Source organism: Chenopodium album, chromosome 8 (genome assembly GCF_948465745.1).
Source record: "Chenopodium album chromosome 8, dcCheAlbu1.1, whole genome shotgun sequence".
NCBI classification, from domain to species: Eukaryota; Viridiplantae; Streptophyta; class Magnoliopsida; order Caryophyllales; family Amaranthaceae; genus Chenopodium; species Chenopodium album.
Genome location: NC_137841.1, coordinates 70,864,216 through 70,888,224, shown reverse-complemented (window position 1 = coordinate 70,888,224; position 24,009 = coordinate 70,864,216). Strand labels below are relative to the sequence as shown.

Sequence of the window (24,009 nt, the reverse complement as noted above, 5' to 3'; positions counted from 1 at the left end):
TAATTAATCTCTTTGCTCTGCTTGTTTCAAAAAAAAAAAAAATAGAAAATCAGTAAAAAAAATTTAGTTTAGCAAAAATAATTTCAGTTTAACAAAATTAACTTTAGTTCATTAAAATTAATTTCATTTTAGCAAAAATAAAGTAAAGTGAGGTGAACGGGTCTTACTTGTAGGTGAAAACGAGAAATACTGGCTTTTTCAGCCGCCGATTCAAAGAAAATATATGTACATGGCAAAAATTGTCCTTTCCGAATAAAATACTAGCTAGCGTTATGATAATTAGCTAAAGCCAATGGATCAAAGTAAAACTGTAAGACCCTGTTCACTTTTACCTTAAAAAAATAATTTCAGTTCAGCAAAAATAATTTCATTTCAGTAAAGATAATTTCGATTTAGTAAACTTAAAGAAGAAATATAATAGAAAATCAGTAAAATAATAATAATAATAATAATAATAATTTTACTTCAGCAAAAAAATAATTCAGTTCAATAAAATTAATTACACTTCAATGACAATAATTTCAATTTATCAAAAAATAATTTCAATTTAATAAAAATATCTTTTAGTTTAGCAAAAATAAGGTGAAATTAACACATGTTTGCATTGATACAAATTACCAATTGAGAACTCAACTACCGAAATATAACGACCAAAAAACTGGAAAAACCATTACTTGAAACCTTTCATGACGCAAATATTTTCCAGTTTTTTCTTCAAACGATCTCTTGTAATTTTCCATGTATATTCTATACGATTATCATTCATCAATACATTTTCTACTGGTGACTGGAAACAAGCAGCAATCACCAAGAAGAAGACCTTTTCTCACATTTTCCAAGAATGTACTCATCAAAGAGCTATAAATCCGGGCAAACAAGCACATTCCCAGATGATAATTTCTGGGTTCGAACCCACAATATTTGTTACCAATTGTTTGATTCAAATGTATGTAAAATGCTCGCGATTAGGGTATGCACGCAAGGTGTTCGACCAAATGCCTCAACGAGATACAATCTCTTGGAACTCCATGATTTTTGCGTATTCTGGGGAAGGCAATATGGAAGTTGCACAGATTCTTTTTGATTCGATGCCGGAGAGGGATGTAGTGTCATGGAATACCTTGATTTCGAGTTATTTGCAGAGTAGGAATCATCATAAATGTGTGGAGATTTTCTTGCAGATTGTTAAAAAAGGCATGTGTTTTGATCACACTACCTTAGCTGTGGTTTTGAAATGTTGCTCATTTTTGGAGGACTATATACTAGGTATACAAATTCACGGGCTTGCGGTGAAATCGGGTTTGGAGAGTGATATGGTGACAGGAAGTGCTTTAGTTGATATGTATGCAAAATGCAAATATTTGGACGAGTCCTTGAGGTTCTTCTATGCAATGCCTGAAAAGAATTGGGTTTGTTGGAGTGCATTAATCGCGGGTTTTGTTCAGAATCATCAGTTTACTAATGGTTTGGAATTGTTTAAGGAGATGCAGAGACAAGGATTGGTTGTAAGCCAATCAACTTATGCTAGTGTCTTTAGGTCATGTGCAGGGCTATCTGCACTTAGTTTAGGCCATCAACTGCATGCTCATGCTTTGAAGACTAACTTTGGTACTGACATCATCGTCGCAACTGCTACTTTAGATATGTATGCGAAAAGTAAGAGTTTAGTAGATTCTAGGAAGGTATTTAACTCTATGCCCAAACATAGTGTGCAATCCTATAATGCCATGCTAGTTGGTTACGTGCAAAGTAATCAAGGTCCTGAAGCATTAAAGTTGTTTCGAAATCTGATAAAATCTGACCTTGGCTTTGATGAAGTTACTCTGTCAGGTGCTTTTAGTGCCTGTGCTGTGGCTAAACAATTATCAACAGGTTGTCAACTGCATGGTCTGGTTATGAAGAGCAAATTTCAGTCTAATGTTTGTGTAACAAATGCAATTTTGGACATGTACGGAAAATGTGGAGATATTTTACGAGCAAAAGGTGTTTTTGATGAGATGATTAGAAGGGATGCTGTGTCTTGGAATGCGATAATTGCAGCTTGTGAGCAAAATGGTCTGGAAGAGGGAACTCTACGCCTGTTTGTTGAAATGCTGGCTTGTGGGATGGAACCTGACGAATTTACTTATGGCAGTGTTTTGAAAGCTACAGCTGGAAAGCAATATGCAAAATATGGCATGGAGCTTCATACCCGAGTTATCAAATCTGGAATGGGCTTTCACCCTTTTGTGGGAAGTACTTTGGTGGATATGTACTGCAAGTATGGATTGATCGATGAGGCTATGAAGCTTCATGACCGACTAGGAAAACAAAACATTGTTTCATGGAATGCAATTATTTCAGGCTTTTTACAGCAAAATATGGAAGATGAAGCCCTGCAAATTTTTTCTTTGATGTTGGGAACAGGCATTGAACCTGATAATTTTACTTATGCAACAGTTCTAGATACCTGTGCTAACCTGGCAACCGTGGGACTTGGGAAGCAAATCCATGCTCAAATCATTAAGCATGAACTGCAAGCTGATGTATATATTGTAAGCACTCTCGTCGACATGTATTCAAAGTGTGGCAACATGCAAGACTCTCAGCTCATGTTTGAAAGGGCTTTACAGCGGGATTTTGTGACATGGAATGCAATGATATGTGGTTATGCTTATCATGGTTTTGCGGAAGAGGCTCTCAACGTCTTTGAAGATATGAAGAGAGAGAAAGTAAAGCCAAACCATGCGACTTTTATTGCAGTTCTCCGAGCTTGTGGTCATATGGGGCTAGTTGAAAAAGGCTGGGATCACTTTTGCTCAATGCACAGCTATGGATTGGATCCTCAACTGGATCATTATTCGTGCATGGTAGATATGCTGGGGAAGTCGGGGCAGGTTGGAAAGGCTTTACAGCTTATTGAAGATATGCCATTTGAGGCTGATGACGTTATTTGGAGAACCTTGTTAAGTGTCTGCAAGATGTTTGGAAATGTAGAGATTGCAGAAAAGGCTGCAAATTCCATCCTTCAACTAGATCCCGAGGATTCCTCAGTCTACATTCTCCTTGCAAATGTATATGCTGATGCAGGTATGTGGAATGAGGTTTCTAGAATGAGGAAGACCATGAGGAAAAATAAGGTGAAAAAGGAGCCAGGTTGTAGCTGGATAGAGGTGACAGGAGATATCCACACATTCTTGGCTAATGAAAAGGCTCATCCTAGCCTTGAAGCAATAATGGAAGAACTTAATTTTCTTTACAATGAGATGAGAGAGATTGAATATTTACCTGAGGTTGACTTTTCTCTGAATGTTGAAGTTGGCTGAACAGCAACGACAAATTTTGCAGGACTTCAGAGAGTAGACGGTGATGGGTGAATGAATTTGAGCCACTGGATGACTGCTTAGTTGACTTGATAGTTGATACTATGGAATTTTGATGCAAGGTGAATTATAAATAGAACTAAACGAAGAGTTGATGGAATTTGAAAGCAAGGTGTAGCAAAAGGGTTCACCTATTATACCACAGAACATGATGTAGCAGAACCCCTCGTAAACTTTTCAGGGAACTGCGTGATACTCTGCAAGCTCTGGTTTGGGATGATTCACTGTCTGTCATGTGCCCCAAAGGATATAGTTGATGGATCATTGTAATTACCAGGTCAGTTCAGATATACCAGAGTCGGTAAGAGTATGCTTAATTTTGAAATAAATATTTTGCAATTGTTCTGAACTTGAGGAACTTGTATTTTCATGGATAAGTTTAGAGATTAGTTTGTTATTTAGGCAATTTTTTTTAAGACAAACCTCATAAAGTTATACATGCCTGCTTTTGAATTTCACATGATAACATTCAATACTTCACATTTCAGACTAAGCTGCTGATGCTCTTATTCTGAAAGAGGAAAGATCTTCATCCTATAGCTTTTAATTAGTTTTGAACTGGTTCATGCATAATATTCTCTCCAGCCCCCAAATCAACACACTGTTGCTTATGGACATAGTGTAACCTTCATATTCCATCTGTAACACTTGGTTTTTATGGAACCTCCCCTCCCCCATTCTGGCAACCCCATAATTTGTTCATTAGTTCGATTAATTTTTTGACTGCTGCTTATACCTTTAAGGTCACCTTTTGTTATTGTAGTTGGCAGAAAATGAGTGATCCAGAAATTATAGCAGAGCTACTCATGCAGGTATATGCAGACCATTCAAGTCAACTATCTTTTGACGAGTCTCTAACAAGGTAGGTACAACTAGATTATCCTCCAGTTTTGATCTCATGGCACCAAATGTTTAGACCATCTAATTTGTAAATGTGTAGATGTCAAGAAAGCAATGTTCCTGTTTGTCTCGTGTATGTGAAAGAGGATTCATGGGTGAAGCCCATCAGGGGCCAACAGGTGATGAAGCAACTTACAGAAGCCCCATAACTATTAAATTAGCCCGGCAGGTCATTGCCCTCATGATGAAGTTCCCGAGGTATGCCTCTGCTACCCAATTAATGTACAGGCTTGATCACCCTTTAATCCTGGGAAGTTGTATTATGATTTTATGAACGAGTTGTTAATTATATACTGTATGTAGCTGGTGAAGTTGAACTATTTACTGCACTGTTGGATTAAAAGTGTAGAATCGAAGGCTCAGTCACACTACCTCTGCAGCTCTGCTTGATGATCCAGAGGTTGTCCAATATGATCTCACTAAGGACGTGGAGTTTATCAGGGAAGGATCTAAAAAGTTGGTAAGAATATGCTTCCTTGGCTCACATTTTTCGCTTTGGAAGCTAATATAATCTCAGATCAAACGTAGGTTTAGGAACTTAAGATTGAAACCTCGATGATGAAGCCATGCATGTGATTTAATTGCGACTTCTTGTAGATATGTAAATTTGCCTTATACTTGTAATTGAACAAACAGGGTGTAATACTGATTAGTAATTGATGCTTGTGAAATTAATCTGCATATGTACAGATGATTCTTAGTGTATTTGTAATCTGTTATTGTTAGTATAATGATTTGTTAGGATACTATGTTGACTAGTTGTTGGGTAGAACCACATGCTCCAAATCTACATGATCTGGGCAAATGACTACTTTATAGAACGATAATTGTTTCATGTGTTGAGCCTCTCATCACGGTGACGGCGCGATTTTCCTAATGATAAATGCTAGTCGGAAAATATTGAATACATTTCTGGGCTTTGAGTTCTATTTTGCTCAACCTCAGTGATGAACTTACACAATCCCAATCTAAGAGAAGGAATTACAGTCGAGTAACATGTGCCTTACTGTGTTAGTGTGTTACACTATTTTAATTCACAATTTAGGCGAGGATTTTGTTGATGCAAAATCAAGTTTTGTAAACAATCACACTTAAATTTGTTCTTATGTGTAGATTGTATTTTGGGGTCATAAAGTTGTTTGGAACCATGTAGGACATATTGAATGGTTTCAACCACCCTAATGGCCTCCCAGAGTCTCATGAAATCCATGGAAAGCGTCTTGTTTTCTATCCTTTAGCTTTGAAAAAAATCTAAAGTTCTCTATAATTAAAGGCTATATTCTACATTTACGGAATTTGTTTTTTCCAAACTAAAGTAGGTGAAAGATTTTTTTGTGTCATAAAAGTTAGTTTGGAACCATGACGCTCACTAGTCCGTCCCAAAGAGGTTCGTGTGGACCTTGAGTAAATTAATTATATTTTGTCTTAGACCGACTATATTGATATATTGAAGCAAAGTGGATGTGCTTAACTTCTTACTACCTTAATAGCCTCTTAGAGTTTTACAAGATCCACGAGAAGCATCCAAATGACCTTTTGGGTCTCATGGGATCCGTGAAAAGCGTCTCGTTTAATATCCTTTTAGTCGTACAAAAGTCAAACATTCTTTAAATTGAAGGCTATAAATTTATAATCCATTGTTTCGAATCAATTTCGTAACTTTTATTTTTTTTCTAAACTAAAGTGGATGTGAAGGTTTTGTGGTCATAATTTTTAGTTTAGAACTAAGTCACATAAAGCCTTGGGGTGGCATTGAATCAATGGCAGGTGCCAGGTGGTGTGTATGTAATCAATTGTATTGATAGTTATGAAGCAAAATGGATGGTTTCAACCACTCAAATAATTGCTTGGTGTCTCATAAGTTCTATTGAAAGTGTCTCATCTTCTATTTTTTTGGATGTGATTTGAGATAGTCAATACTCGATAATGCTCTAATATTAAAGGTTATAATCCACAATCAAATTTTATGGAGGGTTTTACATGACAACTTAGGATAATCACATTGTAGTAGTTGGGAAATCAACATGATGACGTTTAAATTAAAGGAGGATAGTAGTTAGCATTTAGCCAAAAAAAATGGCAAATCATTTGCATAAAAATCAAATTCAAATATAAAAACCATCCTATATTCTTATGATCTTATCTAGTGACATCTAAAGCTTACCTACACAAAAATTGACAATTCAATATTATTATCCATTAACTTAAAATAATTGAGAGTTAGACAACTTAAATGGATGTAATTAATTAATTAATCGTTATACAAATTTTAAGAAGAGTTTAACAAAGAAAAAGCCAATCAAAGTCGAGACAAAAAGTAAACAACCCTCTGTAGACTGCAGGAGAAAGGTTAAATTGAGTGCCTTTTGACATTTTGTTGTTGATTTTTTTACCCAAATCTAATTATTTTATTCCATCAATCATGCAAATGTTGGCCCTTCTAATTGTACCATTTTATTTTCATGATTGTGCTTAATACATCGAGAAAGAATATAAGGCTTAGCTTTTTTATTTGTACTTTGTAACAATATATTACTTTGTAACAATTTTTTTTTTTTTTTTTTTTTTGGGGGGGGGGGGGGGGGGGCGGGTGGGGTAAAAGTGTAAAACTCTCTTTTTGACAAAATAACTTTCTTTGATTGATCAATCACTTGATGCATTGTTTTTAAATCGAGTAGACTTGGTAGCAAACTCATTTCATTTCAGAATAATTGCAACAGTTTAATTATTACATTTATTATTTTACAAGTGTAAAAATTAAATTTGCAATTATATAATAATAATAATAATAATAATAATGAAAAAAAATTACAAGTATTAAAATAATTTTATCAAAATATACATTAATATGAATTTTCAAAATTTAACATGATAGTAACATTTAATTATACGAAGTATATTATTAGAACAATAATTACTGTTGTAAATTTACAATATAAATTGCATAAAAGTTAAATTGTTGCGACTAATCTGAATTGAAAAGAACAAAAAGAAATAATTGCTTTTCAGGACTAGTGTAAACTAATATGATTATATGACCATTTGTTTAGGATAGATCCATGAAAAGGAAAAAAAAAAAAAACATTGACCCATAATATGAGTGCATCTTACTCAACATAACTTGAAAACTCAACACAAATCAAGAAGAAGAAGCACGTGACCAATAGGAGATAAATGAGCTGTAAAGCCTTGATTGTAGGAGGTGCTACTTAATCTCTTCCCATAATGCTTCTTGCTACTGACATTATTACTAATTTGAGTTATTCACCTGTTTTCTTATGGTCTCCATAATTACAACTAAATCAAGAGTTTAGACTAAGGAAAAATATGCATATTCTATTAAACATAATAAATTATTAAGCAACTTAATGTCGTTTAAAGAAGGTCTTAAGTTCGAGCCTCACAGAATGCAGAAAACTCTTGCTGGGAGACTCACCCACCATACGCCAAGGTGTGCAATCCGGATGAGGCAACTCAAAAAATACAAACCATTAACAATTGTGTATCTTTCCTCTTAAAAAAACAGCAGCTAAAAATCACCTATACAGATCCAAAATTTTTATCGAATAGTAGTCAAAGTACGAGTTTGTAATTGCATTTGCAGGGTATGGTGTATTATATTATGATACGGAGGGATTACTTGGGGGAGTTGTAAATATCACATAGGTTCATTTTGTTAAGTATTTAAACAAATAGTGTTGGCTTCTTGAATCTTGACCACAATGAAGTTCATCTGAAGGACACTGATCTGTCTGTATTGCGCGTGTTTAATACCATATAATCAACTATACAGAAGAGCAAATCAATCAGATGTTTCAAATTTCATTTTCTATGGATTGAAGGGGAAATGAAAAACTGATTACATGCTACAAAACACTGATTACAATAGTCGCACTCTACATCATCTAGCCAATGTTCAATCGAACAAATCGTGCAATAGACTATACAACAGCTCAACCATGGATACTCGGATGGGAGATTTTTCTACATTGTATCCCAAAACTATATATATTGAGCTAATAAATCTATCAATATTTCAATGAACAGGCTGCCTCAGCAAACAATGAAGTAATGAACAAATTAACAGCTGATGGAAACATACACAACGAACACAAGATTAATCTACAACATCAACAAGCAATACAAGAATACAAGCTTACACTCGAGTTTAATGATGAAAGACATCCGAGATAGATGTAATTCAATCACTGAATCTCATTAACATGGTGAAGAAAACATACCAATCCGTCTCACTGACCAAATCATGATCTTTTATTGTCCCTTATACTCCTTCGCAATTGAGAAAGACTTCCACCATCATTGTAACGAACAAGAGCAGAATTCCGTCCCATGTCACTATATCTTTCACTTCCAAATCTTAAACTTGAACTATGTTTAGCAGTCTGCTGTTGTTGCTTATTCACATCCTCTCCATATTCAGAATCCAAGTCAGGCTCGGCCAACAAATCCAACAAATTGTTCCTGATCCCCAAATCCGAATAAACCCTCCTTGGATTCTTCAATGGCTTTGCAAATTTACCATCCACATCAACCAAATTCCCACATTCCAATCCCCTAAACCTTGAACTCAAATTCCCATTTGTCAACCCAACAGGCTGCCCTACATTCTCCACCATCAAGCACGGATTAACCAACCCGTTCCACGAATGCAAAGGAACCAACTTACTCAATCTATCAAGTGCCTCAACAACCTCCCTCATCGACGGCCTTCTCTCCCTATTAGACCTCACACATTTCGCCGCAATCACAGCCAATTGCTTCCTAACCATCTGATCCTTTGGAGGAGGGATCTTAGGATCATAAATAGCTAAAAGCTTCCCTTTTCTTACCAAAGGGATAGCCCAATCCACTACTGAGGGTGGTGAATACCCAATATCAATAGCTTTTCTACCACTTATAATCTCCAACAACAATATTCCAAAACTAAATACATCAGTTTTTGTACTCAAATTATCAGGAGTCACATAACATGGATCCAAATAACCAATTGTTCCGGCCGGAGGCGTGGACCGGAGTCGAAAATCGTCTACATTACACCTCAATGCAAGCCCAAAATCCCCTAATCTAGCATTGTAATTTCTATCAAGCAACACATTTGCAGACTTTATATCTCTATGAATCACAGGTGGAAATTGTGAATGTAGGGTTTCAACAGCTTTTGCAATTTGCAATGCTAATTTAATCCTACGACCCCAATTGGGTACCTTTGGATTCTTGTGCAAATAATCATATAAAGTACCATTACACATAAATTCAACAACAAGTAATCTAGAAGCTTCATTAACATTATTATTAATTGCAGTAAAACCCACTAAATTTACAAACCTGGGGTTATGAATATTCGACAAAATGTTGATTTCATTATCAAATTCATCATTAAATGATGATGAAGAAGATTGTTGGGGTCTTCTAGAAGGTTTCTTGACAGCTAAAAGACGACCAGAAGGAAGAAGAGCTTTATAAACAAGGCCATGGCTTCCTCTACCTAGAAGTTTCTGGTCTGAAAAATTATTAGTAGCTGCTACAAGATCACTGTACTTAAATTCTGTGATTTTGATGGGTTTTTCATGGGAATTTTTATCTGGAATTTCTTGTTTTTGTCTGTTGGAAGATGGGTTTTTCTGGGAATTTGAAACTTCAATGGATGATTCAGCTTTGCAAGAGAGATAACCCATCAAGAACCAATCTTTTTGGAGAAAGAAGGAAAATTGAAGAACTGGGTTTTATAAAATTCAAGAATTCATGGGGATTGTGGAATTTATTTAATTTTCTGGGATTTTTGTGAATAAAGATTGTATTTTTATTAATTTTTTTCCCTGTTTTATCTCTCTGTTTTTGGGAGCAGAGAGAAAGGGGAATGACTTTAATTTTGCTCAGCTGTTGCCTTTAGGAGGGGAGGGTGGAATAAGGTGGGGTACCATTTTTACCAAATTAAAATTCCAAAATATTTGCTGATGGTAGGAGTAATTAAGTATATGTCCCATTTAGTTTAAAAAAATTGATGGGGTTTATTATAAAAATTTTCAGGTGTTTTCGGGTATACGATATTTAACAATGTATCATCATTAATACTTCGTAATTCATTGCTATTTTGTTGTTCGTTTGCTTTAATTATAACTGAGTATACTGGGAATAAATGAAAATTAATTTACAGTTTCCTTTAAAAAAATATACTCCGTATATTATTCATTGGAATTAATTTCATGGAATAAATTTTACTGAAATAGTTTCTGCAAGTCAAATTGGTGATGCTAGAGTTGAGGCTGTACTGTGGTCTTGCAAGAGAATGGGTTGTAGTAAAATATTGTGGTCATAAAGTCATGGTGGATATTGTTTGAATAGGTAATTTGTATTTGTTGACTCTCTGGTAGATTGTAGCACTAGTACTTTAAAAATTTAAAAGATTCAAAAAAGTAAAAGTGTAATTTGAAATTGTTTTAATAGTATGTGATCCAAAATTAGTTTGAAGGTGCAAAATTTTGGCATGGATATTTAATTTTATTTTACATTTCTAAGGGTCAATTCTCTTCGGTTTATTTTCAGTTTAACTCCAATCAGCTTAGTTCAGTTCGATTCAGTTCAGTTTGGTTTCTAATTTCTTTCTCTCATAAAATGTTCAGTTCAGCTCCAATCAATTCAGTTCAGTTCGGTAAATCAGAACAAGTCCTAAGTACATAAGTTTTGCACAATACACTTGACTTTTGATTTGGGCAATTGTTTAATATTGAAATCAAAATATCTGACTAATGGATTGTTTGGTTGACATAAAAACACGTGAAAAGTGAGACTTCCAAGAAATTGCAAGTTTTGTGTGATGTTTGACTAACAAAAATTTGGTGAAATAGGGGAGGTGAAATTTCCTACGAATTTTGAGTTCTCACAAATATTGAAATATATTTACCTAATCCCCTTTGATGTAAGTAAAAACTCTCATAAAAAGTTACTGTCCTCGTTATTAACCAAACACTTCATGAATTCTCATAAACTTACAATTTATGGGAAGTTCTAATTCCCATAAATTTCACAATCCACAATCATGTAGACTACCAAATCACCATTAGTTCGCGTAGGAAGTTATATTAATAAAGCTAAGTTACAAATACCATCAAACTTCCATAGTCATAACCCATATCAGGAAATTTCCAAACATTGTTGGCCAAACACTAGTTTCATTACGCGGTAGACAAGCAAGTTTGGACTTGACAAAAAGATTGAAAGGACAAGAATGTTTACTTGAACTTGCAACTTTGAGTTGGTCTTTATTCCTCAGTTGAACAACCAGCACTAAAGTCTTAGTCAGACCATGCATGAAAACAATCAACTCGTCTAAAGAATATGAGAAGTTTTCACACTAGAATCTTTCTACTAAATGAAGCAAAAGTACTCATCATCTTCCATTGAATTTCTTGCTTACAACAACCTTTCACATTTCACCTTCCAGTTTTCAGAACTACGTTATACTAATTAGTGATCCATTATTACAGAACTGTAATGCATTTGATCGTATTTTTTCGATCCTGAGTAGATGTCACTACGATAATGATGTTGAATACAAGCATGTATTAATAGTTTGGCTTAAACTGTACTAATGGCAACCGCCACTTCCTATCGTCCTTGGTTTGGCAATGTTGCAGGGTCCCCAGCTCTCTCTAACCTCTACTGACAGTGATATCAGAAATGAATATGCTTCTGATTTGAGCTTGCTTAAGTGACCAAAGGAACTGATAATCATACCCTAAAGGAAAATGGTGGTCCAAATGTTTGGTTAGGAGTCACTTGAAAGCTTAACAGAAATATCCATTTCATTTGTACCAGAAATAGAGGATTCTTTCCCAATTTATCAGAAGGGATTAGCCCTAAGCAAAGAACACCATGTTTCTCAGTTTCCAAATGTAATCTGCCCTTTCCGGAGATATTATGTAAACAAATTACCATTGACAAAAGTAAACTTCAATAAATTTGCATTTCATGCCCATAATTATTACATCTAAAATTTTGAAAACAATTCACATCCTCTATTAAGTTAACAGGACTGCAATTACATCAGAAACCTAAGATGATAACAAACTACAACAACAACAACAACAACAACAATAAAGCCTTGGTCCCAAAATGATTTGGGGTAGAGAATGCACACTTCAATGAGAAATTTGAGGACATGTCACTCCTTTTTTATTTAAGCCCATTTTCTTCTTCCAACAAAATGTCTAGCCTATTCAATACTAATCATATGTTGTTTGCATGTGTAACTAGAAGAATTATCCATCTAAAAGAATAGGACTTTAACTGTTGCCTAGATATTCCTGAAGCTAATATAAATACAACAAAAATCAGCTATTCACAAGTTTGTAATAGCAATCTTGACAATAGAGCAAAAAAAAATCCTGATACAATTACCAGAAGCAGTATCCAGAAAAAGTTCACCATCTGTATTAGCTTGAATCTGAATGACAGGTTGAACACTTGGAAGAAGCACTTGTATATCCAGTGTCAAAATTCAAAAGAGCTATTTCAAAGAAATGGAGAATGATCTGACACCATGCTCAACTATCAGGCCCCGACACCAGTATGATTCCAATACGCCACAATTAGTAGAAGAGTGTAACAAGTTAAAATTCTTTTGGGATGCTGATCAAGAACTCCAAAAACATTCTAGTTCTTGGACAAGCATGGGCAAGCAAGGTCTCACAATTGCCACAAAAACTCGTATAACTAATTATGTACCACTGAAGTAAAGGAAAACATGAGTTTCACCTTTCTACCTTGTAATAACAATTTTTTTTTCTAACAAAGAGACCTATTTGGATCCAATAGTCATCCAAAGAGCTTCCTCCAGCAAGTAAAATACGAGTTTTTTCATTTGCCTGTATATAAAAGTTAAGATTCATGAAATCAGCAAAAGAATACTAAACAGTACAGCAGCAAAGTAATACAGTACTGTATTTTTTAAAAGAAAGAAAGGAATAGTTGAGAAGAAATATCAAAAAGGTTACATAATGCAAGCTTCCAAAAACTTGAAGATATGCAGATTCAACTAAACTTCCTACATCTAAAAGAAAGAAAGGAATAGTTGAGAAGAAATATCAAAAAGGTTACATAATGCAAGCGTCCAAAAACTTGAAGATATGCAGATTCAACTAAACTTCCTACAGTTCCTTGGTAGTTGCCTTCAGATTATGACTTCCTAAAATCAAATTTAAGTTTCCTCCCCTCCCCCCCCCCCCCCCAACACACACACACACACACACACAAAAAAAAAAAAAAAAAAACCCTTAAAATTTGTCCCTTACCAGTAAGCTGGAAATTTGTTTTGGTCAGGCTTAAAGTCAATGCCATTTTCTATTAGTATAAAGAAAGAAGAAAACTAGGAAGTAAAGACAATTGCTAGAATCAAGGTAAATGATAATGTGCCTGAATATATACCACTCAAAAGAAAAAGGTCACTTCAGAGAAAGTTCTTTGTGCAAAAAAAAAAAAAAAAAAACTGTTCCAATTATGAAGACCCGGTGAATAATACACAGCCTCCAAGCGGGGGAATAAATAATACAAGTAGTTCATATTCTCTTTGGGAAACAGAAGAGGAAAGGCAAAACATCAGACTAAATTTAGAAATCCAGATAAACAAGCTCCTAATATATTAAAGTCCAAAAAATGAGGGTGGTGAGATGCACTTGAGGATGCCACCATGCATAATCTCCAATGTCCAAGTCAATCGAGTGATCCTCCCCCTCGTCCTAACATCAAGCCATTCAGACCAAACTTCAGCTGGTTATTATCCCCAACAGGGCCACCTCAGTGGAAACCTGAAAATTAACTTAAAGAGGATGCTATAGCCCACAAGAGAAAATCAAGAGCTGAAAAGAGGCAGGTCAAAGTGTCAAACTCAGGACCTGAAGCATTCTAATTACATCCATTTCAGTTCCAATTCTTTTAGACAGCATCTATCTACCATCAAAAGAGACTATTTTACGGTACTTAGGACAGCCCCTACACCTACCTACAGAGAATTTAGGACATCAAAACAAAAGGACAAGTCTATGAAAATTCAAAGGAATACTATCTGGAAAGTGACAACTCAAGAAACAGAGTAACTTGTGGATCAGAATATAGTAGTAACCAAACAGGCTACTTAAGCTCATCAATGCATACTTCTCAAGATTTTGGTTGTGAAAGAGAAGGTGAGGAGCTATATCAGTTTGTTGGGATTCAGTAGTTAGGTTAGACAGCATCTCCAGACACTCCTTCCCCCTTTTCCCACCCTAATTTTGATGAAGAACCTCAAGTACACCTTAGCACGCTTTTCTACATTCAAAAAACTAATTTATAAATTATAAGAGTAATTATCATTGATGCACATTTTGAAATGTAACCAATTTGAATTTGCACTATGATGGCCATGCCTTTTATCCCCTTTGTTTATGCTCATCATAAGCCTTTAGTTTCCTTTTCCAATCATTACAAGCATCTTGAAGTGCTGCCAAAATTGATACATTTCATGAAACAAGCAATAGACAAAGAACAAAAGAAGTCTCCCTATGAAAGTCTCCCTAGGAAAGCCCTATTATTGAGTTTAAACATGCTATTGATATATGGAACTTCCTGAGTAAGCACATGACACAGGTTCCACTAAAACAAACACAAAAGAGAACGTTCAAAACTTAACATCTAATTCATATGCTCATCATACACTTCTACATACTCCGTTGGATAACTAAATTACATTCTCCTTAAACATTTCAGGGGTACACAAGCTTTGTTCAATAACATTTTTGAGGCACACTCACTAGGACAACTCATTAATCAAATAATGATCTGGAAACACAAGTCAGATCATGGACCATAACCTGAATTATTTTATTACCTAAACAAGGCACCAGGATCCCAGCATAACAAAGAATCCCTTCCCCATGCTATCAATACAGAATAGCTCAACTGTCCCCTACTAGGACTTTGATTCTCAGCATACTCAATATCAAGGTCAAAGCCATGCAATCTAAGATTTACATGAGCTACGGCTCTCATCTTAAACAGGATTTATTTGTACATCGTTTATCAGACCAACGTAGGCTACCATCTAAACCAATTTAGAAGTATCGATTACCCAAAGATTCCTAAACCAGTCTATCCATAATCTGCTTTTAACCAGCAGCTACTGACCGTTTACTAAAAGAGCATTCTTTGCTGAGTTGGTGTCAGAAACCAAAAGATGTAACTAATACCATACATAGGAGAATTTAGTGAATTGACTTAAAAAGGTTGATGACTTGATGGTATTTTTTTAAGGTGTAATGATGAAATAGTTAGTAATCATAGATTACACATTAGCAGAATCACACTGGAAAATGGGTGTATCAAATGCAGTTTGTATTGCTAAGCATTAATTATTCTTTGAAGTGGATAGACAATTTGTGGCTGATGCAACATAACTACAGCACCAGCTTGAGAATTGTTGTGGTTATATCTAGTTCTTTCAGATAGATACTATCAAGTTCAATTGGAATATCTATTTCTATTTTGATATTTGATTAGCATTTGTAATGTACTGTACATTTTAAACTATGAACGGAGGGCTCAATATAAAAGAAGCTGCATATGGTCCCTTATTATCTTTGAGTGGCCCCAGCTTAAAAGGATCTAGTGCAATATGGAGTATCACTTAAACAAGACATAAAATGGCGCAGATAGTAAGAGGCACAAAAATCTACTACCAAAAAAAAAAAAAACTAGTTACCTGTGCTTTATTGGTTTCTAACCGCATAATTTTCTTCAAATGAACAGGTGTGTACATTCAGTTGGAACATATCCTTGCCGTAACATTTGGTCTGCCCACAGTTCAGCTTCAGCAACCCTACCATGTTTGTAGAGGCCATGTACAATTATGTCATAAGTCCATCTGTTTGGTTGATACCCTTTGAAACACAACCGCTTAAACAATTGGCAGGCTTCATCTATCTTATTGATGCTTAATTTTCTCAACATCATGTTATAAGAGAAAAGATCAAGAGGAAAGCATTTCTGAATAACTTCTTCCAAGTCCTCAGCCTTAGAATCCAATGAAACATGGCAAGAAAACACATCAATTAATTGGCCAAGCATTGCACTACTAGGTGTCTCATTAGACACATCCCTTGAGCGAAGCCAAGCCTTGTATAAATCTCCAGAACGCATAGCATGCAACAAAAGTATATTGCCAAGGAATGATGAAACCTTACGTCCGGCTTTCTCAAGGTCATTAATTAATTCAATCGCGTCATCATATCTCTTTTCAGAGCAACACAACTTTACAAGCTCCTCGTAACTTTGCAGGCTAGGGATCAGGCCATTGTTCCTCGCTTGCTTCAATAAGGCTGTTGCAAAGTCGGTTTTCCCAGATTTGCAAAGGCCAACCACCATGGTATTGTACATCTTCCTTCCCGCCCATCTTTTTCTGCTAAGGTCATCAAAGAAGCTTAGTGCATCAGCTATCCTTCCGCTTTTCAGGTAACACTTTAGCATAAAGAGATCTGAGTTCAAATTAGGGACAATACCAATTTTCTCCATCATTTCATAAACTGCTCTACCAAGCTCAGGCCTTCTGGCATGCCCTGCCCCATAGATAAAGTAACTGAAAATGCGCTGGTCACATCCAAAGCGAGACAGCTGCTTTTCCAAAAAATTCAGAAAGTGCTTCTCAGGATTATCCATTTCACAAACACAACGAATGGCAGCTTTAAACAATTTGTGTGATGGTGCATAACCTTTATCTTGCATTTCAAGGATAAGTCTAGAAGTAAGATCTCCCCTGCTGGCCTTATTGAAACCACATATCAAGTATGAATATGAACTTTCACTGGGTGTTTTATTTAATCTGTTTAGCTCTGCATGGATCAAGTAACCATCTTCAACCCTTTTAGCTAGACAAAGGGCTCTAATAAATTTCTCATATGCAGCATTAGATGGAATAAATTTACGTTCCAAGGCAAACACAATTAGGTCCTTCATTTTATCAAGCTTGCCCTCCCTACATAATGCATCTGCAAGTACAGAGAAGGTCCTCTTGCCAGGAAAGTAACCCTGTTTCATTGAGTTCTTCAGCATTTGATATGCTTCATCAGTACTTCCATCACCACACAGAGTGTTTATAACATAATTATACACCAGACTATGTGGAGTAAGCCCAAATTCAGCCCTCATCTCATACAATTCCAGAACAACATCCATCATTCCAGCCTTGCAAAAAAAGCACAAAACAGCATTCATGGTCACCTTATCAGGCACAATTTGGCACTCCTTCATATCCAACAACAAATCACAAACCTCTTTAAGACGATTTTCCTTAAGAAGCCTACATATCAAAACATTGTACCTGAACACTTCAGGAATGTACCCTTCCTCACACTTTTTAGTGCGGAAAAAATCCACAGCAGAATCTAATTTCCCAGCTTGCGCAAGATTCTTGATCCAAACACCATATGCCTCTTGCAAAGGAAAAGCTCCCTTCTCCCCAAACTCCTGGATCAACATACCAGCATGTGAAAACATCTTCTCCTTACAAAGTGCATTCACAAGAATACCAAAAATACGCCCTAGATACACCTCATCATCATTCAACAACTCGCGAAAATACTTCTCCGCCTCTTCTATTTGTCCCTGCTTAAACAAGCTCTTCATCACAATACCATGAGTAACCACATTCTGATGCCCCCTCATCCTAATTTGCTCCAACACGACATTCATTACATCGAAACACCCTTCCTCCACCAACGAATTCAACAAAATATGATAAGCAACCTCATTCAAATCGAGCCCGTGAAAGCGCATTTTACCAAACACTTGGAGTGCAACATCAATTTTACCAGCTAAAGCATACCCTATCACAAGCATATCATTAAACCTAACTCTATGCATAGTTCTCTGCTTAGTAAAACTCTCTAACAAATCTACCATCATAGAAGTAAGCTTAGCACGACCCAAAATCTTAAAAAGTGAAACACAAGTAGCTTGAGTATGATTAAAATAAGGTTGTCTACCAGCCCAATCAAAGAATTTCAAACAACTTAAAATATCATCTTTCTTATAATTAAGTACCTGTAAAACGAACGATTCGGTCAATGAAATACCCATATCTTTAATGCCCAAATCCATCTTTCTGGAAGAAATAAGATCTTCATCACTTTTATTCAAAATCGAAAAAATCCTGTCAAAAACTGGGTTTTTTGAGGTTCTGAACCAATCACTAAAAGTAGAAGCAATTTCTTTAGATTCTGCAGATGGGTCTGCAAATTGGTATCGAATTATAGATGGGTTTGAAACAGGATGCGCAGAAGATGAAGAAGTGAAGGGATTTGTGAGGAAAAGAGGAGAGAGAAAAGGCCTGGTTCTGGTAATGTATCTGAGTTTTGGTGACAGCATAATTTGATGATAAAGATTGAATTTATAATGGCATAAATATTGTGAAAAATGGTGTCTTTTTCTTCTTCTGGGGTTTAAGATTGAGATACAAAAATGGTGTTTTTGAATTGGGTTTTGGGATTAAGAATTGATTGAAATTCCCATTGAAATTGGGAATGTTGGATTGAAGAGAGAGAGAGAAAAAGCTCTGTTTTTTCTGCTTCTAGTGAGTTGCTAGAAGCAGGCGGTTCATTGGAGAAGAACAAGGAAGAAAAACGAAGGGAGGAGGGAAAGTGGCAAGGAAGACAGAATTCGTAGATGTGTTCGTCTTCATGGATTCGGTTTGAATTCTAATTGTTATATGGGTTTGGTTTTGGTATTTGGATTTGGACATGTTTTACTGTTAAAACTTAAAAGAGGTGTGCCTAGGGCTGTAAAAACACATGAATTAAATAAAGGGATCAAAATCCAACACCAGCCGAAACCCACCCTAATAAAAATCGATTCAGATTTTGACTTGTACGTGATTATAGTTTGAAACAGTCACAACCCGATCTAAGCACCCGAATTGACATCTCTGCGTATCAATAGCAAGTCTAATGACCAAATTGGAGTGATAATTCATTGGTATGAGGAATAGTGATTTTGTATAAACCATTATCTGATATAACCCAAATCGGGTCAACTCACCTGTAAATGTGATTTGATAACTCTATTTTGTTGAGCATGACCTAATAACTTGATTTGCTTACCCTAATTGTTTTGTCTTAATAAACATATGCTCGGAGCTTTGCCCCTCTTTTGCACCCCCAAAAATCACCCGCCTACTCTGTAAAAATATATAATTAAATAAATGATGATTTGCTAGGTTATTATTTTATTACGCATAAAAACTTGTTTCGATTTCAAATAGAAAAATAATCAATAAAGGCTAACATTTGAGAAAATTTTGATAACGCATTCAGTTTTATACTCTAAATACGAACAAACATATTATGATTTTACTCTTTCTTTATAGGTTTATAAACCTAGTATATTTATCAAACTTTTGACTAAAACATTTTCCAAATTCTTAAGCTTTACGAACAAGCACACAAGCATTTACCATTTGGACATTTGAGCCCCGTTTGGTAGGGTGTAAAACATTTTCAGATGAAAATAATGTTTCATGGAAAACCTTTTACATTGGAAAATTCATTTTTATAAAGGTTTTTTTGTTGCTTGGTTGCATGTAAAATGATTTTCCATTTTAAACATTTTTCCCTCCACTTGTGATGGAAAATGTTTTCAATAAGGTGGAAACTGATTTTCCATCCCAAATTTTACATTTTAATGTTTTACACCAAACCAAATAATGTATAATAGAAAAACACTTTTTAGTGAAAATGTTTTACGCCCTACCAAACGGAATCTAGGTTAGTAACTAAATATAAAGTACATCAACAAAATGGTTAGTTGATCACGAACACAACAATAATACGTGCAAATGTGTAATACAAGAACACAAATGTTCAATGTTTGACCAAACGTGCACAAATATCCACCCTCTGTTGGATGTGAGTGCAAAGTACACACGTATGAAACTTAGATACTCCAGATTTTTGCTCAACTACAACTAGTAACGTTGTCCAAACACTTCAATTAAGACATTGGATTACAAATTTACAAGCTTATCAAATTCTTGTAAGTGTACAACATCAGCAGTTTTCCGCTATTACGGAGTAGTATCTGATGAATCTCAAGCCATTTCATCTCCTGATTGGCCAACAAAAAATGGCAGAGAGATGAAGAAAAGAATAAATATAAAAATACGAAGTAATGAAGAATAATTAAAAGGGCACCTATACTAAATGATTTACAAGTAAAATAAATATGAAAACAACTTATAAAGAAGGATTTAATTGCCAGTCGACTTCTAAATGATCGCAGTCAAATGACTGCTTTAATTTTTCCATAGCTGCATGTCTGTGTTGCAACAACAAAAGCCGGCCCTTATCCTCTAGCCCCTCTTTGTCTTCAGATTTCTGCTTACGGGGCAATTTCCTTGAAATAATTTTCCATTTTGATTCAAACTCGCAAGCTACAAGGAGGTTAACAGCAGCTCAGAACCAGCATGACCAAGACCAGAAGCATTTCAGAGACATAACAGCAGCAAACAGAATGCTTTTGCCAACTAAGGTTATGAAGTTCCAAGCTTTCAGATTAAGTAAATAGACAAAAACGACTGGTTGAAGCACCTATTGCTCTTTTAATTACTCAGAATGCCATCAGATAGTGTATCTGATATATGCAATATTTAAAAACCTATAGATAACTACTCACTTATCGGAAAAGGCAATGATTTTCTAATAGCAATGGGTTGCAGCACCAACAATAATCTTCATCACAAAATAAATGAACCACCCATTTAGCAAGTACAGTGTACGTAAGAAAACATAATATGGCATGTAAAGTTTCTAACAGAAGCAGATGGAATGAATCAGTGCATGCATGTAAGTAGATACCTTCACTCTGACTTTTGAAACCTTGCACAAGGCAAGCACAAATCCAAGGTCTTCCAGCCCGAGATGCTTTAGCCCCTCCTTTAAGCTCACCATTGTGTTGTTTCAGACTACAAGGAAACACAAGCTCTCAGAAGATTTCTTGAACGCCCAAAAAGAATACTACAACTCATGGTCAAACATACTCTTTGCCTAAGAAATAAGAATCAATGAGCCTCTTCTAAAGCATATTGCAAAATTAGAACACTTTCATGAGTTCAAATTTTCTATGAAAGAAACCATCTAGGACATTGCAGTGTTACCAATGGACAGGCTTTTTATTTTTTTGATAGAAACGCAACTGAAATCCTTATTTGACTTAGAAAACACAATACAGAAACTACCAATTCAAGTCAGCTCGTGAACCTGTGCTCCCTTTTCCCAGCACAAGCATTGACCTTTATAACTGATAACATATACTAGTCAATTCAAACAAATGAAATCTTGGTATAGTAGCACTATCACAACAATTAAAACAAGCCAAAGAACCATGGCATTAGATTAGCAGTTTCCTACCCTGGCCACGCATTGCCTTGGCTCATGCTCATACTCTCAGAAGTTGCCCCTAAGGTCAGCAAAGACGCTACTCTTTATGACCATAATACTACCCTAACTGACTTTCATGTTTCAATGTTTGGCATGATCATGGGTTCGGTGACTTGTATGTACTTTTGGTTTGTGGATATTAAACCTGTCCATCAGATTTTAGATTTTCATCCTCGTGGGTCTGACTCTCCGGTCACATTGTCATCCACATTCCCACCCTTTCACTCATACTACCCTAACTTATTACAAACTGTATGAGCATATCTTAACATGTTAAAATCAACAAATCCTATATAAGTACAAACTGCCCTCAAATTCTCGAACAGCACCGTGCCAATGTCTCAACTCTTGATAATTTATACTTCCTCCGTTCTGTTAATATTGCAACAATGGACTTTTTGCACTATTCAACACTGTTGTTTGACCATATATTATGATTTATACGTTAAGCAAAATATAATCGTGTGAGATCTTGTTGGATTCGTCTCATAAAATACTTTCACAATATCAACTTTTTATAATTTTTACTCTTACACAATTATAAATATTTAGCATATAAAAGGTGCATTGGGATGCGTAATTTTGTCCTTGTTGCAATATTAATAGAACGGAGGAAGTAGTTTTTAATGTTCAATACAAGTGCCTAACCACATTCGTCATATGCAAAGATCAAGACGACGACACAATCCAAGCTATTCCGATCTAGTTCGACATTCTTACCATGTCCCAAATGCTGAGTATCAGATTGCTGAACAAAAGTACTACAGAGTATCAAATTCTTTGCCTCTAATATTCGATGTCGGATAATAGCATACATGGTACAAGACTACAAGAGCTAGTACGAGAATTAGATTTAAACATATACATTATCCCACAAACATGCCAATCTTCTGCAACTTTCAAATTCAACATCAAATTGAGCAAAATTCTCGTCTTTTAATGGATCAAAGTGCATATTACACAAATTACTAACACACTCCAACATTATTCATCAATAATATTACACCTACATTAAAAAGCACTAACATTTCACAGATTATTCTAAAAAACAAAAAAATCAATATGAAATTCATGAATATTTGCAAAAATACAAGATTTATACAAAATTTCAAGACAGTTTTAGAGAGAGAAAGTGGGTATACCGGCGAGAAAAATCCGTAGAAACGCCAACGTAAGTCTTGAAAGGAGGATTTGTAGAAGCGATGAGATAAACACACCAAGAGGGATTCTTAATTGATGGTTCAATGGCGGTTTCCGACACATTTTCAAGCTCAATTTTGGAATTAGGGTTAGGGTTTGGAGTAGAATGTGGCTTAATAGATCGAAATGTACGGGACAATTTGAATTGTCTGGTCATAATTTTGCCCTCTTCTAATTTAACGTCAAAATTGGTTGAATTTGCAGAATTTGATTTGGTAATTGTTGTTGAAAGGGGATGATTGAGTTTGGATGTGGAGGGGAAAGAGTGAATAGATTTGAAAGATGAACTCCATGAAAATGGAGAGGTAGAAAATGGTGCCAGGAGCTCCAGCAATGGCAGAAACAGAAAAATGGATTTTAATTTTGGTAACATTTGACAATTACTTCATACATACTCCATTTTATACTTCGGATTATGTACCGTATTATTTTGCAAATTGCAACCATTTAGAAAAAAATGCAAATTACAGCCTAAAGTTCTTATAAATTGTAGTTCGGTTCAATTTTTTCATCGGTTCACGTGTCAAAAATATCATGTTAGGTTTTAGGGGTCATTTTAGTTCTAAAGAGGCGGATTGAGTTCGGAAGCAAAAAACTAATGTAATTGCGTGCCTCGTTTTTACAGTATAAAAATAGATGTCCGCAAATCGATATTTTTTGCTACGCAAAACGAGACACTTACATTATTTTTTTTGCTAATTCCGAACTCAATTCAATTCCTTAAATCTTAAAATGGCCCTTAAAATCTTAACTAGATATTTTTCGACATGTAAACCGATGAAAACGTTGAATCGGATTATAATTTACAATTTATAAGAACTTTTGGGCTGCAATTTGTTAATTTATTTAAATGGCTGCGATTTGCAAAAAAACAAACTTTAAATGGCTGCAAGCCTGCAATTGGCAAATTTTTTAAAAAAAAAATAAAAATAAAATAAAATCCTGTCCATTATTGATATTGGATAAAATATTTCTACAGCGAAATTAGGGGAGCTTGTAATCAATTTTTTTTTCTATAGCAAAATTGACAAGATACCATAATTTGGGTGTCAGGATTGTGTTCATGAGAT

General features: G+C 35.2%; 1 protein-coding gene and 3 pseudogenes across 3 annotated transcripts; 1 reads left to right on the top strand and 3 right to left on the bottom strand.

Moving 5' to 3' along the window:
* Positions 1-552: 552 nt before the first annotated feature.
* On the top strand, positions 553-4,917 carry LOC145556494 (pentatricopeptide repeat-containing protein At3g02330, mitochondrial pseudogene; annotated as a pseudogene). Its single transcript, XR_014091869.1, has 4 exons — positions 553-3,639; positions 4,126-4,224; positions 4,303-4,460; positions 4,566-4,917. The product of XR_014091869.1 is annotated as a pentatricopeptide repeat-containing protein At3g02330, mitochondrial pseudogene (transcript).
* Positions 4,918-8,073: 3,156 nt separating this feature from the next.
* On the bottom strand, positions 8,074-10,175 carry LOC145556493 (serine/threonine-protein kinase-like protein At3g51990 pseudogene; annotated as a pseudogene).
* Positions 10,176-12,227: 2,052 nt separating this feature from the next.
* LOC145556492 (pentatricopeptide repeat-containing protein At1g71210, mitochondrial pseudogene) lies at positions 12,228-18,963 on the bottom strand (annotated as a pseudogene). The gene is made up of 2 exons (XR_014091868.1): positions 16,015-18,963; positions 12,228-13,147 (listed from the first exon to the last, which is right to left on the bottom strand). The product of XR_014091868.1 is annotated as a pentatricopeptide repeat-containing protein At1g71210, mitochondrial pseudogene (transcript).
* Positions 18,964-20,191: 1,228 nt separating this feature from the next.
* On the bottom strand, positions 20,192-23,311 carry LOC145556491 (Excinuclease ABC, C subunit, N-terminal). The gene is made up of 3 exons (XM_081618150.1): positions 22,882-23,311; positions 21,158-21,264; positions 20,192-20,733 (listed from the first exon to the last, which is right to left on the bottom strand). Exons 1-3 carry the CDS (start codon positions 23,094-23,096, stop codon positions 20,537-20,539), a joined length of 519 nt encoding a protein of 172 aa, XP_081474276.1. The 5' UTR covers positions 23,097-23,311; the 3' UTR covers positions 20,192-20,536.
* Positions 23,312-24,009: the final 698 nt, after the last annotated feature.

Excerpts from the sequence above, each read along its gene's own strand:
- LOC145556491 (XM_081618150.1), bottom strand. The coding sequence starts at position 23,096 with ATGACCAGACAATTCAAATTGTCCCGTACATTTCGATCTATTAAGCCA. Across the intron at positions 21,265-22,881 it reads TCTACGGATTTTTCTCGCCG|TCTGAAACAACACAATGGTG; the intron begins GTATACCCACTT and ends GTTTCCTTGTAG. Across the intron at positions 20,734-21,157 it reads TTTCAAAAGTCAGAGTGAAG|CTTGCGAGTTTGAATCAAAA; the intron begins GTATCTACTTAC and ends ACCTCCTTGTAG.